The sequence below is a fragment of the Phyllostomus hastatus genome, unplaced genomic scaffold (genome assembly GCF_019186645.2).
Source record: "Phyllostomus hastatus isolate PE091 unplaced genomic scaffold, TTU_PhHast_1.1 phas_contig_948, whole genome shotgun sequence".
Taxonomy (NCBI): Eukaryota; Metazoa; Chordata; class Mammalia; order Chiroptera; family Phyllostomidae; genus Phyllostomus; species Phyllostomus hastatus.
In genome coordinates this window covers 8664586-8681387 of record NW_025333993.1, presented here as the reverse complement: position 1 = coordinate 8681387, position 16802 = coordinate 8664586, and the positions used below count along the sequence as shown (strand labels likewise).

General features: G+C 63.3%; 1 protein-coding gene across 3 annotated transcripts in view; it reads left to right on the top strand.

Moving 5' to 3' along the window:
• ITSN1 (intersectin 1) overlaps window positions 1–6659 on the top strand; it is a 174836-nt gene extending 168177 nt beyond the window's left edge. For 2 of the 3 annotated variants that reach the window (XM_045852348.1, XM_045852349.1), the window contains exons 34-39: window positions 1001–1213; window positions 2322–2443; window positions 3431–3513; window positions 3748–3831; window positions 4280–4453; window positions 6146–6659. In XM_045852348.1, coding sequence (XP_045708304.1) covers window positions 1001–1213; window positions 2322–2443; window positions 3431–3513; window positions 3748–3831; window positions 4280–4453; window positions 6146–6294 — 825 coding nt within the window. In that variant the 3' untranslated portion in view covers window positions 6295–6659. Of the gene's footprint in view, window positions 1–1000; window positions 1214–2321; window positions 2444–3430; window positions 3514–3747; window positions 3832–4279; window positions 4454–6145 lie in introns of those variants that run through there. The other variant, XM_045852350.1, reaches the window with a different exon arrangement.
• Window positions 6660–16802: the final 10143 nt, after the last annotated feature.

Here is a 16802-nt window from a genome sequence, read left to right as displayed (position 1 = left end):
TTCTCCCTGCGGGAGGCCGACGGTGGCCCCCAGCCCCACTTCAGGGATGCGTGTTGCGAACCTCATCGCCTCTTGACAAACACTGTCCTCAGGGAGATCTGGGGGTTCACAGTTCTGAGAGAGCCTTGGCCCTGACGGCTGCGGGGTGGAGCATCTCCGTGGGGCTGGGATGCGGGGAGGAGGGGGCCGTGACACCCGCCCGGTTCCTCCGTCTGTCGCCTGCTGTTGGAAAAGGGGGCCTAGGGAGGTGGCTCCGGCCTCGGTCTTCCTCTGCCCTTCAGAGCCCGCTCACTCAGGTGCCAGAGCCCGGCGGCCGGGGTGGCACTCAGAGCCATCTCCGGGGTGCGGGCAGCGGCCGCGAGGGAGCGGTGCTCTCACTTTGCAGGACCAGCGAGCTGGGCGAGGCGGACTGGCGCCAGCACGGGGCGCTCTGCTCGCCGGAGGCCGCACGCAGCACGCCGGGTTCCGCCCCGCCGCGCCCCAGGTCTTCCCCGCGGTCCCTTCTGCGTTGTTCAGTGGCATCTGCTGGGGTGACGTGGTTGAGTGGGGTCCCGCGGGCTTCAAGAGTGCACTTCTGCGACACAGGGTCTGTGCCTGGCCCTGTGTGCCCGCCCCCCACCCCCCAGTCAAATCTTCTTCGGCCACCGCGCATGCGACCCCTCTGCCCTTTGCCCTCCCGCCCCTCCCCCGCCACCACCAGGCAGCCGCCCGGGTCTGCGAGGTCCTGTTTGTCCGACCCGCGTGTCCGTCTCGCGTGTTCACCTGCCGCTTTCAGCTCTGTGCCCCGCCCGTGAGCGAGGCCACGCGGGTCTCACCTCTGCTGGGTGACGTCTTCCACTCCGCATGACATCCCGAGGCCCTTGCCTGGGGCCTCCCGCGCGGCCCGGCGGGGCCGGCCCCCCTCCTGGTGGAGCCCACCACCATCCGGGCGCAGAACCCCCCCGGTCCCGACGTGGCCCGACTCCGTCGCCTCTTCCCCGGGTTTCGTTTCCTTCCCCAGCAACTCGTGTTCAACTCCGTGACCAACTGCCTGGGGCCCCGCAAGTTCCTGCACAGCGGGAAGCTGTACAAGGCCAAGAGCAACAAGGAGCTGTACGGCTTCCTCTTCAACGACTTCCTGCTGCTCACCCAGATCCTGAAGCCGCTGGGCTCCTCGGGCGCCGACAAGGTCTTCAGCCCCAAGTCCAACCTGCAGTACAAGATGTACAAAACCGTAAGTCGGCCTCCGGGTGGCGCCGGCGGGGCGGGGCTGGGGGCTGCGTGCATCAGGTCCGGGGTGTGGCGCGGAAGGGGAGGGGGAGGGGAGGGGAGGGGGACCGGATTCCCAGTGACCGGAAGGCGCGGGCTCACCTCCTGTTCTTGAGCTCTGCTTTGTTGCGCTTCACAGAAATTGTGTTTTTTACAAAGTGAGGGGCAGACCCTCCACCAGCAAAACAATGACAACTTACATTACTGCGGCGGCCTGGAACCGCCCGCGGCTGCTCTATGGTGGGCCTGCACGGTCAGGAAGGGCCAGCGCCCAGTTCAGTGGACGCACCGTCTACTAGCTGCCCGGTGGCCGCGTGGGGCCCTGGACAGGGCGGAGGCCCCCCCCCGCCCAGCGAGGCTCACAGTCCAGAGTGCAGGCGAGCGGGCGTGGGAACGGTCGGGAGTGGGGCTCAGGTGCCCACCTCCCCGACATTCCCGGGCCCCCCCAGACTTCTCCAGGAAGCTTGGGCCATCTGCGCCCCGCCCCCCAGCCTGTTCGAGCAGCCCCCGCGGGGGGGGTTTCCCCAAGCTGCTTGTTTCGCCTGCAACCGCCCCGGGGCTGTCTGTGTCTTCTTGTCGTGGGAGGTGGTTTTTCTAAATGCGTCTCCGCGGGGGCGTGCTCACAGACGGGTGTTCCCCGGAGCAGCAGCCGCCTCGTGTGGGAAGAGAGGGCCGTGCACGTACGTGGATCGGCACCGGCAGCTTCGCAGGAAAGCGAACTGCAGCGAACTCCCAGCTGGCGCCTGCAGTTTGCCGGCCGGGCACCGCAGGGTAACAGGCCGGTTCCTGCTCCGAAGGACTTGAAAATACCTGCAAGAGGGGGCGTCTGTATGTACAGTTTGCTACGTACGAAAGTCGACATCAACACAAAGTCATTATTCTGGCGGAGTGTGCTGGAACACTCACACACACGTGCACACAGACAGGTTCTGATTTACTGGGACTCAGCCTGGTTCACAGGCCCCTATGTGCGCACACAGGTGTGTGCACACACACAGGTGTGCACATTCAGAGTTTGCGGGCACGCGCAGACACCCACCTGGCTTCTTAATGCTCACGCCTTGCTTTTTCAGCCTATTTTCCTCAACGAGGTTCTGGTCAAGCTACCCACCGACCCCTCCGGGGACGAGCCCATCTTCCACATCTCGCACATCGACCGGGTCTACACCCTCCGGGCAGAAAGCATAAATGAGAGGTAAGGCCTGCCGCCCCAGGCGCCGGGCGCCCGCCGGGTCCCGGCCGGTGCAGGGCCCTGTGGGACGTGTCATTAGTCAGCGGCCCCCCACCCTTCCCCCAGCTGCAGTGCCGAGATCCCTGGCTGGAGGGGACACGGAAGGTGGCAATGCTTTCTTCCAGAGCCTCACAGAAGTTTGACACACAGCACGAGCATTTCAAAATGAAACGGATTGAAACAAATTTTGCTTGAGGTTTTTTTGGGGGTAGACATTTTCAGCATTCTTTGAGATAAATGGAGCAGCTCAGGTTTCCCTAGTGGCAGAAAGCAAAAGGAAAGCCACGTGGGGGTTAACAGGACCCCCGACGCAGACCCCTCCTCTGTGGGGTCCCGTGGACAGACATTCTGGGTCCGGAACTGTGGGCGATTCGCTCCCATCGTGCCGTCAAGACTCTGCCCCTCGGGGCCAGATGGAACAGACTGTTTTCTGAGGGGCGGACCTGGCACACGGCCGCAACATGCCACGGAGCCCGTGTGCCACGCCAGAAAGGGGCCCGAGTGGTGGCGCACACAGGCCCCTGACAGACGAGGGAGGGACGGCGCCCGCAGTGCTCGCCCGGGGGCCTCCCCTTACCTGGGAGACGGCTTCGTGGTCCCCCGGGTGTTCTGTGCAGGACGGCCGTCTGGCCTTGCTGGGGGGCACAGGTGGGGTGCTCCCGGTGGGGGGGCGGGGGACGGGTGCCCCAGCGCCTCCGGGACCGCGGTTCCCACGGACGGGCGTCCTCAGGGCCACCAGCGAGCTCTGGGGAACACCAGCCCACATGTCACCGTGCCTTCCTTCTTCACGGGAGGGATAGCCGTGCGCCTCACGCAACACGAAACCCCGCTTCCTTCCCTGAGCCTTTGTCGTCTGAGTCCAGCGAGCCAGTAGGGCTGGGGGGCCGCGTGTGCACGGACCCGAAGCCTGTCCCCTGAGGTCTGTGCGGCACCCGTCTTTCCCTCCCCAAGGACGGCCTGGGTGCAGAAAATCAAAGCCGCTTCGGAGCTCTACATAGAGACGGAGAAGAAGAAGCGGGAGAAGGCGTACCTGGGTAACGTGAACCGGGCGGGGTGCCACTGCGGGGGGCGGGGCCCCAGGACCTTAGAGCCCAGGGTGGCCCGGGGGTGGTGGGCCCATGATGAGGGGATGGGGGAAGGGGGAGCGGGGTGCAGGGCGAACCCCTGGAGCGAGAGAGCGGGAGCGGAAGCGGGCAGCTCAGGCCAGCAGCGGTGGGAAGTGTCCGACGTTAACATGTGCCTTGGGCCGCGCTCTCTCGCCGCCGCAGTGCGCTCCCAGAGGGCCACGGGCATCGGAAGGCTGATGGTGAACGTGGTGGAGGGCGTGGAGCTGAAGCCCTGCCGGTCCCACGGTGAGGCCCCAGGGGGCGGCGGGGGGGGAGCCCCTCGAGCACGCGCCTGGTTCTGAATCCAATAACAGACGTGCCATTTCCATCACTCACGACTTCCTTCCAGAACTGGTTTTTCTGGCACTTGTTGAAAACCTAGAGTTTTTCTTTTCCCCCTTAAATCCTTTCTGGCATCTTGCATTTTGGAGCGGTCCGAGTGGCTGCCATGCCCCCGCAGGCGGGACACAAGCTGAGGCAGAGGCGAGGACAGAGGGAGGCCTGGTTTCGGAGCCCGTCACCCCATTATCTGCTTCAGTTTAGGGGTGGTGCCGGGTGGGGGTGGGGGTCAGGTGTGGCGGAGGAGGGAGCAGCAAGAAGAGTGGAGGGCCGGGCCGTCCGCTGTGCCGAGTCCCGCCCAGAGCCCGGGAGCGCCCGTCGTGGGCCCGGGTCGAGCAGGCTCTGTCCCCCCCAGGGAAGAGCAACCCCTACTGCGAGGTGACCATGGGGTCCCAGTGCCACATCACCAAGACCATCCAGGACACGCTGAACCCCAAGTGGAACTCCAACTGCCAGTTCTTCATCCGGGACCTGGAGCAGGAGGTGCTCTGTATCACTGTGTTCGAGAGGGACCAGTTCTCGCCGGACGGTGCGTGCGCGCAGCCACTGCGACCGGGGCCCTCTTCCCTCCCCGCCGCGGCACACGTCTGCCCCCCGAGACACGGCGCCCCGGCCTGCGCGGGGCCCCCCGCACTCGGAGACAAGTCCGGAGCAGGCCGAGCCCCAGCCTCCCCGAGCGTCACGCTGCCCCTCTCAGAGCAGGCGGCAGAGCGGCCGGTCTGGGGGCGTCCGGCCCCCCTAGACAGACGCCGTGGTCCCGCGTGTCCCCCAGGGAGGCGACTGCAAGGAGGGCTCGGCCCCAAAGCCCAGCCTGGCCCAGTAGCCCTCGGCCCAAGTCCGCGGTGACGGTGAGTGAGCGCAGCCCGTTGAGCCGCAAGGGCAGCCGAGTCCGTGGGGGCCACCTCTGGCGCATCAAGGACACGGAGCTGTGCTGAGTGCGTCTCCCCTGGGAGCGGTTTTCCGTTTCTGCCCGGAGCAGAGTGGGGCTGGCCAATGATTCTCAGAGCTCTCTCGCTCCCTCGGCCCCGCACACATCAGAGGGCAGGTTCAGAGATTACCGCCTCAGTCAGTTACACTCAAGGAGGGTAGCCAGGTGCTGGCGGGAGAGTGAGCGTGGTCTGCACTTTCACACGCACTCCCCCCGCGAGGTGGCAGCTCCAGGCCGCTGCCCCGGGGACAGCTGTCCAGCCGGCCGAGTGCTAGAGCCCGGCCGGACGCTCGACTCTGCCTCCCTGTCAACTGAGGCTAAACTGGGTTTCTCTTCAAATCGTGGAGTATCCAGACGCGACAACTGCCCTGGGGTGTCAGCGGCAAATCCTGCCATTGTTGTCCTTACATCAGAGATTATTGCCACGACACACACCTAGAGGCGGAACCGGCTCGGGTCCGCCCGCCAGGGACACGTTCCTGGCCTTAACCGGGCGCAGGGGGAAGGGGCTGCCTCCTGTCCGGAGTGCCCTGACCAGAGTGCGCGGTGAGCGCAGGATGCAGCAGATGGTCCTTCCGCGGGCCCCTCCACGCCATCCGCACAGGCGCGCTTGGGCGTTTCAGCGGTTTCAGACGCGCTCGCCGCCGCCCCCTCCTCCCGATGCCCAGTGCGGGGTGGAGGGCGGCGTCGGGATTGCACTGGGACCTGCGGGAAGCATGCAGCACCCCCCGCCCCCAGCTGCGGCCTGAGGGCGCCCCTCGCGTCTGCCCTGCGGCCCCTGTGACAGCGCCTGGGAGGGAGGAAGGACTGTCTGATATCTGTCCCTCGGGCACTGTCTTTCTCCCCCGGGGATTTCTCTCCAGAGTCTGCACGCACGTGGCTAATTGTGCGGCTCACGTGACACCAGGCAGTTTGCCCGCGCGGTGGGGCCCCCTAGTGGGGGGAGGAAGGCACCGTCTGCATTTCAGCCCCTTCTGGACCCCCCCTTTGCACCACCCGGTGTCCTTTCCTTTTCACTCCCCGTGTCCCCGCGCCTAGTAACCGCCCCCGAGTGGAACGGAGCCGTAAGCTTTAACCTCACCTCTGATGAGTGTTGCGTGGGGGCAGAGAGAGTTATCAGAATCACAGGCCGACCAAACTTTTCTCCGGCTCAAGGACCCTTGCAGACCGGCCGGCCTCCCACTCCGAGGAAGGGACTGCACAACCGCCCCCCCCGTGTTCCCCGCCTGCCCGGTGCGGGCCTGGAGGAGGAGGGGTCCTCACTCTGAGCGGGCCTGTTCCTTCTCCTTCCAGATTTCCTGGGTCGGACGGAGATCCGCGTGGCCGACATCAAGAAGGACCAGGGCTCCAAGGGCCCGGTGACCAAGTGTCTCCTGCTGCACGAGGTCCCCACGGGGGAGATTGTGGTCCGCCTGGACCTCCAGCTCTTTGACGAGCCCTAGGGGGCGGCCCAGCACCAGCGCCCGGGGGCCCCCCCGCCCCCGGGCTGGCGGGCGCCTGCCGGGAGTGGCGTCGCCTTTCTGAGACCACTGTTGGGGTGAGCCCCAGGGCGGCGGGACAGCGAAGAAAGGCCCCTGACGACGCTAGGAGTTTCTCGACAATCCGTTCCCCGAAACAGTCTCCCCCTGCGATGAAACGAAACTGTCTGCCTCTGTCTTCGCCGCAGTCCCCTGACGGGTGCTGGGGACTCTGGCATCTGACGGCCCCCAGCGCGGTTTGCTGGGGAGCCGGGCCCCCATCCCCGGGCCCGAGGCACGGTTCTGGTTACTGTCAAATAATTTATAAACACAGTGGCTGTATTTCTGGAGAATTCTGTAACCCTCCTATGTCTTACCGCCCCCAGCCCCGTCGGCCCCTCGGCCCAGTCCTCAGTGTGTCCACAAAACATCGTGGTGGCCCCATGTTTGCTGCAGAGTCTCACACCCCACCCCCCCATCCCCGCCCCCCGCCCCCGGGACCGTGTTTGAAATGCTGTCCTGGGTCTGGTTGGGGGGCAGGGGGGGTCACACACGGTCTCCCCTGAGACACTGGGCTGCTCGCTGCAGGGCTAGTCCAGGGAAGGGTCCAGGCCCCGCGGGGTCTTGTGTCGATAGATGTCAATGAAAACTGCCACTGGCTACGATCGGGTGATTGGTTCTGATTCCCAGCGGCCTGGGGAGGTGGTGGGACGCCTGCTACCTGTGGAGTCACTCTGTGCCGGGGCACGTCCCCCAGGCCCCTCCCCGGCAGGCTACGCCACGGCCCGGTTGCCGGCCCAGGTGAGAAACTCCCCTTCGGCCCGAGGGCCTGTGACGTGTCCTGATAAAAGTTGTCGCAGGTGCCCAGCTGGGAGCCTCTTCTCGCTCGAACACGCCGGGTCCCGACTATCGCGGGAACTTCAGGGGCTGTCTCTGGTGCGTCCCCGAACAGGCATCCCCGAGGCGTGGGAAGGAAGGGGCAATCTGGAAGTGGGTGGGGGTGTGAAGAAACTCCATCGAATGGCGCGACCGACCCTGCACACCTGCAGCCCCCAGGCCTGGGAGGAAGACCGGAGGCCTCCTCGCGTGCCATGACCCCACCGCCCTCTCAGAAACGGGGCCCGCGTGCTTGGGGCCCCTCGGGAGTGTGCGACCACGTGTCAGCTGTTTGGGTTCAGTTCTTTGATTCCCATCCTCCCCCTGCCCCCCTTAACTGCCTGGAGACAGGCTGGTTCACGAGATAGTGAGTTGATTGGCGAGGGAGGCACATGGTCACATTGGCTCATGTGTTACTGTTCTCGGGGTCCCAGTGTGCTGAGGTCAGGAGACGCTCGCTGCACGTGCCCGGGGCCCCGGAGGCCAGCTTTCCCGCGTCAGGCGGCGCGCTCATCGGTGGCGGGTCCTTGGGCTGGAGCTGGGGCGGTGGGACCACCGTGGGAACGTGCGTCGGCCGCGTTGGGGAGCCCCCGCCTCGCCGGGAGCGGCAGGAGTCCCGGACGGGCCCTGTCGGGGCTCCCGCGGGCTTTCAAGCGTGTGTGCTGGGAAGGGCAACGAAGTTTACATTTCATACTCTCAGAAAAACACCCTTTATTATTTATTTATTGAAGATAGTGTAGAGTTTTGTATCGAGCACAGCAGACACAAGTGTTCTTTGGAACAAGCGGGTAGATGTGCCCTGTAGTTAGGGACTCTCCGCTCCGACGCAGGCGTGCGCTTGGCTACCACTGCACAGCAGAACACACGGGGAAGACACCTTACGTTTACGTTTTCCACGTTGTTACGAAGCTTTTTTAAACTAAATCTATACATAGACGCACCCCTCATGCCCTCCGGTTGCTGTAACCAGTACAGCTTGTTCGCTGTGTTTACGAAGGTAGCGTCACTCTGGTAGGAAAGAGCTTTGCACGTGTCACTGCGGTGGCCCTGGGTCACCCACCATTCCTCCGTCCCTCCTCCTCTTCCTTGACCTGCTTTGTGTGTGAGCGCGAGGCGCCGCTGTCCACGTGGGGGGACGAGGTGCACGGGGGGGGGAGGGGCAGACGTCTGTCGTCCTGTTAGTTGCATGAGCTCGGTGCCCACAGAGTCCCGTCACTGGAATGAGTTTTGCACGAAAGGCGACCCATGAGTCTCTTTCCCCGAGCGACTGGACTGAGCCTCCCGGGACGGCCTGCAGGGGGCAGTGCTGGGCCAGGGGCCCCTAGGTGAGCCGGCTGGCCCCCAGACCGGGTGTGACGTGCAGAGTGTGTGTGTCGGGGGAGAGAGGGAGGTGGGGGAGGCGTGGAGCCTCGCGCTCTCGGACCGACTGTTCTCCTCTCCTGCCCCGTCGGCTGCCTGCGCAGGGGTTCACAGTGGTGAGACGTCCCTCGCCCAGGAGGACTCTGTCACCCGGGTGTTTGCTTTCTCAGGCCAGGGCTTCCCCAGTTCTCTGCATCCTGGCCTCCTGCCCCCAGAGCCCTGGCCAGCCCCGCCCACCCCCTCCTCTCTGGGCTGTGCCACCCCGAGGGGCAGCCTGTGTTCCCAGTCTCTGGGACAGCTGAGGGGGGCGGTTTCTGGTGGACGCTGTCCCCTGGCACGCAGGTAGGCAGCGTCACCTGCTGGAGACTGGGCTGCTCGGATCCAGGGCAGGCCGACCCTGGGGGAGGGACCCTGAACAGAGCAGGGCCAGGTTCCTGGTCCACCCGCTGGGACCCCGTGTCCTGCGCCCTGACGCTAGAGGAGAGGGCTGTGCCCCGAAGAGCACTCACATGAAAAAGGGTGTTTTCCTTTTTTGCTTTTTGAACAAGTCAGCGTCAGAAGTGGGCACATGGACCACCGGCATCGCGTCTGGTCTTAGTGACCCGGCCCCCAAACCTCAGGTGTCTTCTGAGGGCAGTGAGGCGGGAGGGGGAGGAGCTGGGGCTCCCACGGCAGGTGGGCCGTCCGCCCAGGGCTGGCTGGGGCGCGCACGAAGCTGCTGCAGGAGCTGCGGCACTAGGAGCGGAGTGGGGAGGCCTGGATCAGCGGGGCTGAGGGGGGCGGGGGCGGTGCTGCTGGTTCTCCCCTGGTGTGGCGGGGCACCTTAGAGTTTGCCCGCAGCACACCTGGTGCGAGGAGGAGATGTCCCGTCTCTGTCTGCTCCAGAGTGTGTCCTTCCGGCCTGCTGGGCCTCTTCAATTCACAAGAAGGGAGTTTGTTTTGGGGGGGGACGGCAGTCTCGGGCGTTTCCAGCGGAAGCAGCAGGCGGGTTTCCCTTTCCTGTCTTCTCCTCTCCTGTTGGGCTTTACATCCGGCTCCCTCGCGCCCGGGGCCCCTGGAGAGGGGCTCCTGGACGCAGGGTGGCAGGGGCCGGCTCCTGGACGCAGGGTGGCAGGGGTGGCTCCTGGACACAGGGTGGCAGGGGTGGCTCCTGGACACAGGGTTGCAGGGGCGGCTCCAGCTCGAGGAGGCTGAGGGTGGCCAGCGGTGGGTCTGCCCGCCGTGCAGGCCGGCACTCAGCGACTTTGGGGCCTCCCTCGCCAGAGAGAGGCCGTGAGCCTGGATGGTCTCGTTCTGCTCACGGGGCAGGCCGCTTCGGCGGCGGTGGGAGCGCCCCGGAGGCGTCTGGTCACAGCAGCACCTCCCTGTCTGCCCCCCGGGTGCGGAAACTCGGGTGGGCTCCTCCTGGCCGTCTGCTGCCCACACTGAACCCGGCCGTGCTCTGTGGGCCCCTTACGTAGTGCCGCGCAGACCGAGGAAAGTCCTAGAACCCCCGTTTCCTCACCTGGTCTCAGGTCCAGTAGCTACTTGCAGGCTGTCAGATGGAACTGAGGTCTGGAGCCGGGTCTCTTCAGGGGCCGGGGTCTGCGCCCCACAGCCCGAGACCCCCGCCCCACGGAAGGGGTGGGAGCAGCCCGCAGCCCCCAGCCCCCGTCTCGGCGGCGGTGAGCCCGGAGGGGCCGCTGGGGACTCTCGTCTCCGGGGTCCACTCTGTCCGCCGTCCGGCCAGTCGTGCTGACGGCAGTGTTCCTTCTGGACACCCCCCACCCCCCCCCCACCCAATGCCATCCTGGGCCAGGCCGCCAGCTGGGGGGCTGCGTGTGAGGGTGTGGGGCCGGCCTGCCTTTCTGGCGTTCCCTGACTTGTTGTAGATCTAACTGTAAGTCATTTAAATCGCCCCGAAGGCTTGTTACAATTCATCCCACCTCCAAAGACTGACTGCAGGGACACCAGGTCCGGTCAGTTCCTCCCTCTTTATTCGGCCCACCCCTGTCCCTGGAACTGGCAACACTCACTTCCCACCTGATGGTCACACTGTGTGTGGTCACACTGTGTGCGGCTGCTGTGCTTCTAGCCCTGCTGCAGGCTGGGGGTCTGGCGGGTTGTTTTTAGAGGCCTTGGAAGCCCGAGCATTTCTCTGACATTCCTGAGCCTGCACCAGTGACCAGGGGTTCTTCTTCTTCTTTTTTTTTTTTTTGAAAGATTTTATTTATTTCTTTTTAGAGAGGGAAGGAAGGGAGAAAGAGAGAGAGAGAGAGAAACATCAATGTGCGCTTGCTGGGGGTCATGGCCTGCAACCCAGGCATGTGCCCTGACTGGGAATCGAACCTGCAACACTTTGGTTCGCAGCCCGCGCTCAATCCGCTGAGCTACACCAGCCATCGCCCAGGGGTTCTTTTTATGCGTTGGTAGACATGCACACTTTTCTCCTTCTAGGGACCCTGGTTTTGTACTTTTATCATTAAAAAAATGACATTCCCGTGCAGCTGTTTCTAAAACTGTGCCCCCGGGCGTTTCTCCCCTTCTGCCCATCCCTGTTTCCTCCCGTTTCCGTGTCTGAACAGAGCGAGGGTGTTCGGCGGAGGGTCTCGATGCAGGGAGGGACCAGGCAGACGGGCGGGGCGCCAGCGAGGCTGGCTTCTCGTGGCCGCCACCAGGGGGCGAGCTCGCCCTGGAAGCCTGCGGGTGCCGCCCACCCATCCCGGGATGCCGGCTCCACATTGTGGGATCCCTGTGCAGGCCGGCCTGGCCTGCCGTGGCCACGCTCGGGGCCTGCTGCGTGATTGGTGGGCCCAGGGCAATGACAGCGCGAGGTCCCGTGTGCACAGTTATGAAGAGTGTCCAGGCGGTGACAGCGGAGACCTGCAGCCGGTGTGGCCCTTCTGAGCCCCAGGTCCCCTGGGACCGGGAGGTCTCCCGCCCGCGGGGCCGGGCCTGGTCGCGCCGCCGTATTTTCGGTCGGTTCTCGGAGCAGGCGGGACTTCACCGGCCGTTTCCCGACTCTGTGAGGTCTCCCCCGTGGGGGGCTGTGGGGAGCCGGGCCGACGGGATTTCCCAGCACCTGCTTGCCCTACGCAAAGGCACAGACGGCGGCGTGGACCAGTGAGAGGGCACGAGGCCGGGGCCCCTGGCTGACAGATGCGCCCCCGGCCGGGGAGGGGGCCCCCTGTCGCCCGGGCTCCCAGCGCGGGGCCCACGGGCGCCGGGAGGCCTCTGAGCTCCGGGCGTGGGGTCCCCTGACTTGAAGTAGAGCCCCTCCTTTTGGTCTTTCCTCGTCCCCTGGGGCTTCCCTCCCCTTTCCTGATGGGACAGGCAGGCTTTCCCGGCCCCCGCCTTCAAAATGAGTGTCCAGGGGCCGGGGTGGGGGTGGGGGTGTGGGTGGCAGGGTCTCAGTGCTGCTTCCCCAGGGGCTGGACGCTGGAGAGAGGCGGAGCGTGGAGCCGGCTACCCCGTCCTGCTGGGCCCAGTGGACCACAGGTGTCTGGGGCACCTGCTTCTGAGAGGCGGTGACGCCCCAGCTGGGTCCCCCCACAGGGTCCCATCTATGGCGTTTGAAGAGGGTGGTGCCAGGAGAGAGGCCGGAACGCACCGTGTGGGGGCGTCACGGTCCAGCAAAACGCAGCTCCGCGGCTGGCGATGGTGGCGCTGGCCCCGCCCCCCGCCCCCACCGGCTGCTCCCACAGCTTTCTCTCGCCGCTGGGCCGGGCGCTCTGAAACCTTTGCAAGCCCCGCTTGCTCTTTGCAAATCGGTCTCGGTTCTACACACGCAGAGCAATAATCCTTTCTCCGTTTCTGGACTCTGTCTGGGATTCCGACGTTCATTAAGTAACAAAGGAGAACGTTGAGCAGAAACTGCAGACTCCTCCCGTGCAGACTCGTGTCACTTTGAACAAAGTGGCGAACGAGAACTTTGTTGCCGGGTGTAGTGTGATGCACCGTGCTGAGCTGCGGAACGTTCCAGAACCGTTTTCCAGGGGCATTTAATGAACAGTGCGTCAGCCTTCGCTCCCACGGATGAGCATGTGGTGTATACTTTACCAAGCAGCACCCTCTGAACGGCACCTGCTCAGTATTCACGGTCAGAACACAGACGCTCTCACAAGGTCTTTGGGGATCTTTGTTTTTACACCTGCATTTAAAACATCCGTTGCCAGGAGCCCCAGTGTCTTTGAACTGTGACACCAGCTGCGGATTTGTCCTCGGAAGCCCCAGCCAGCGGAAGCCTGGGCGTTCCCGGCCCCCTCGCCCCTCCCCCCCCCGTCACAGCCGCGCGTGGACAGAGAATCGGGCGCTCGCGGGTCCTGTCGCACTGCCTGAGCTGCACCGCCGGCCCTGGCGTATGCACACGTATGCAGGCATGTCCTGTGTAGGATAATCAGCCCCCCACTCTGGCTCCTGCGTTTCGTGTGGTCTCCAGCTACGGACAACGTGGAATCCCACCACGCAAAGTGAGAAAGTCGCGCTCCTTAAACGGTGGTCCGTGAGCCCCGGGCTGTGCGTCCACGGGGCTGCCCAGGACTGTGTACGGACAGACGGTGCACCAGAGGCTGTGCCGGCACCTCTGGCGAAAGCTAACGATTCTGTAGTCAAAAATATTTAACAACTTGTTATCGTAACGCGTGGTTTTTCATTGAGAGTTTATTTTTCTGTATGTATATGAGAGTATTTTAGGTATCTAATTTAAGTGCATAAAGCTATAGAAAGAATTTAAAACCTATTCCAGGAGCAGAGAATGCTTCATCGGTTACCCAGGTGATCGATCTGACTTCCGGTCACTTTCCTGTGCCCTTTCTGGACAGACCGGGTGTCCCTTTGCTCTCTGGGTGTCACTGAGAGCCCCTGGGTGTCCCCACTGCCGTGCAGCCCGGTGGCCGGGGGGCGAGGCTGGGGCCCCTGGGAGAGGCTGCCCTGGGGTGCGCCTGGCCTCACGGGGCAGCCCCGCCCCTCCCGCTCCCCTCCCCCAGAAGGGGTCAGAAGTCCAGGCCGCTGATGGGGCACAGACCTTCTAGGCTGGGCCATCAGAAGTGTCCCTGCAGGCCTCCAACAGGGGGTGGGCAATGCTAAACCCCATGAGACTCAATGGCTAGACCCGGGAGAGGGGCGTTTGGGGTCACCCCAGGGGCCGCAGCCCGAGGTGGAGCCCTCGTAGCAGGTGAAGCAGCCAGGTCCCATGGGGGGAGGGGCGCTGCTGTGGGTCACTGTTAGCGGGACGTGTAGGGCCGATGGTTTCACAGGCCACGCAGGGAGCGTGAGCACTAGGTCCCCCACATTTCTGTCCACGAGCTGCACGCCACTTCATGCTGCCGCCCCACAGCGGAAGTCGTCCTGAGCGGGCTGAAGCTGGCGAGTGCCAGAGCCCCAGGGGCTTCCGGACAGGGGAGGTGTGGGGGGCTGCGGTTTCCAGAAGCTTCCTGGAGTCTGTTGTCACCCGAGGGATCTGCACATCACCGGGAGGAGCCGTGGATGTAGCCGGCCCTGTTCCCAAAGACGGAGCCGTTTGGACATGTCCTTACTCTCAGGTGCAGCCTGAGAAGGCGGTGTCAGGCCAGCCTCGGGACGGGAGAAGTGCTCTGTGTGGTCCCCCCCAGCAGGGCCAGGGTCAGCTTCCCCCAGGCCCTGGCTATCCCAACAAGTCCGGGACAGGACAAGCCAGCAGTGTCTGCAAGCCCCCCCTCCCAGTTAGGGAGAGAATGTGTCAATCCCAACACGAGTCCCTGTGTCTGCAGGGACAGCTGGGTCACAGGCCTGGCGGCGTGGCACTCCCCCGCCCCCAGCCCTGCCCAGGGGTAGGACTCAGCTCCCGCCCCCACCGTCCCCATAGCCTGTTGGTTGTAATATACTTCTGTTGCCAAGTAACGGTACTGTTTACTTTTCCGTAAGAGGGAGAGGACACCTCTGATCCGCGTGGTCCGCGGGGTTCTGAGCATCGCTGGGCACTGTCGCACGCTGTGGAACTAGGTGTCTGTCTCCAACTGGAGGGAGCAGGGCCCAGACATTAGGCTTCTTCTTCTGTTTGTTTGTTTGTTTAAAAGGAGCTGGGGTTAGCTTTGCTGTTTGAGTGTTTCTCTGGCACCTTATTCTGTACGAAATGTTAAGCTCTCCCGACTCAGACCATGTATGTGTGTTTCGTTTCTCCCTTCCGTTAAGCCGGTATTGGTGTCGTCGGTACAGGTCGCGGTTCCCACGCACTGTCACCTGAAAAGAACGGTCTCTTTCCAACGGCTCCGGCCGCTCTGACCTGTACGGTTTGCACCCGCATAGCTCACGAATAAAATGAGAAAAGCCAACCCTTGGACGGTGGATTATTTCGGGTTCTTTCTGCCCGACCTCCTTCCCGAGTCAACAGTGCAGGCTGCAGCTGCGGAAGGAAAACCATGCAAAAGTAAACTTAAAAAACCAAACCACTACCCTCTCCACTCTCCCTTGCCTCCTCCGCCAGACAGAGGTTGGTTAGCACAAAGCAGACATCGATCCCCGGTTCCCAGCCCTTCCAGGAATTTGGGGAGCTCTGTGTTGGGCAGCCTGAGACACGCCAGGGGCGGTGGGGGCAGGGGCGGGGACAGGGGGAGGGGGAGGGGCAGAGCCAGGGCGGTTCACAGACATTTGGAAGGGCCGTTCCGGCCTCTTCCACGCACCTTGACACCCCGACTCTCAACTCTGGGCCCCGAGAGCCAGCCCAGTGCTGAATGTAGTTACCTCAGTTATCATGGGTAAGGGCATTTTCTCCCTTCTGCTTGCCAGGTAGTTCCTCCTTATCACCACTGTCTTATCTAAATAGGATCAAGTCCTTTAAATTCTCTGGTAGGTTTGAACCCTAGCTGAATTATTATAGTACATTAAAAAAAACTGACACTAAAACAACATGTCCTTGCCTTTTTGGGCCCCGTTTTTAAAAAGAGATTTTATATATTTATTTTTAGAGAGAGGGGAAGGGAGGGAGAAAGGGAGGGAGAGAATCACTGATGTGGAAGAGACACATCGATTGGTTGCCTCACACCCACTTACTGGGAATCGAACCAACAGCCCAGGCATGTGCCCTGAAGGGGAACCGAACCCGCGACCTTCATGTCGCAGGATGATGCCCAACCCACTGAGCCACACCGGTCAGGGCTCGTTTTTGACAAACATACAAGTCTTTATGTTTTTCTTGGTTGTCATTTGAAGTTTAAAAAATAAATGTCATTAAAAACAAAGAAAACAATAAGTTACTTCCCCAGACGACGCCCAGTTCTCTCTGAGATCGATGAGGTCCCAGCACCACTGGGTGCGCTGCAGAGGGGCCGCCCGTGGAAACCTGGGGTGACGCCTAGTTAAGCAACAGGAGGAGCCGACACAGTCAAGGCACTATTTTGTTCCAGAATATTCACTTTTCCCTCTCTAATTACAGAAGCCATCTTTGTCGACGCAGAAAATCCAGCAAGCACAGGAAAATACAAAGAAAATAACGCCGCTCCCTGGAGAGACACTCTTCCGCGCCGAGATCAGCGCGGGCACTCGGGCGCCCCCCTCCGGCGGCGCTCTGAGCGCGCAAGTCCCAGGGCCCCGTGTTGCTTAGCAGCCGACGCGCGCCGAGCACGCCCCAGCGCGGGCCCTGCTCAGTGACGTGATCACAGATCGTCTCGCTTGTGTTTGCTCTCTTTTAAGTCACATCTCTCTCTGTGTATAGATGATATACATTTATACAGAGTCAAGTTGTGGAAGACGAGATGCACGTGTCTCGAACACGTTCCTGTTTTACGGACCGCACAGTGCCCCGTTGTCGGAATGTCCCCGAGCTGACCCCCATTTGTCTAAACAAAGCCGAGAGGGTACAGGTCTCCGGGGCTTTGACATCCGCCCTCGGTGGGAGCGCGCCGGAGACCGCCGCTGTCCCGGGCTCGCCTCCGGCGGCCACTGGAGGCGCTGTTGTTGGGCACGGCCCCTCCCTTCCTCCCAGGTCCACGTGCGCAGGAGCTTGTGGAGTTCGGTTTGAAGGACTTGGGCATAAGAGTCCCTCCTCCCCCGAAGGCCGTCACGCGTCTCGAGAGCTGGTGGCTGACGGGGCTGGGTCGTGTGACCCTGCAGCGCCGGCTCGCGGCAGCCAGGAGCCCCGCTGGCAGGAAGGCAGGTGAGTCCGGGGGATCCAGGCCGTCGGGAGGTAAGGCTCAGCCCCGTGGCTTGGCGGGAGAGGCCTGCCCCTCCGTCCTGTGAGCGGTCCAGAGGCCTGTGCGCTGGGCTGGGGGTGGCTTGGCGGTCGCCTTGGCCTGTGGCTGCTGCGG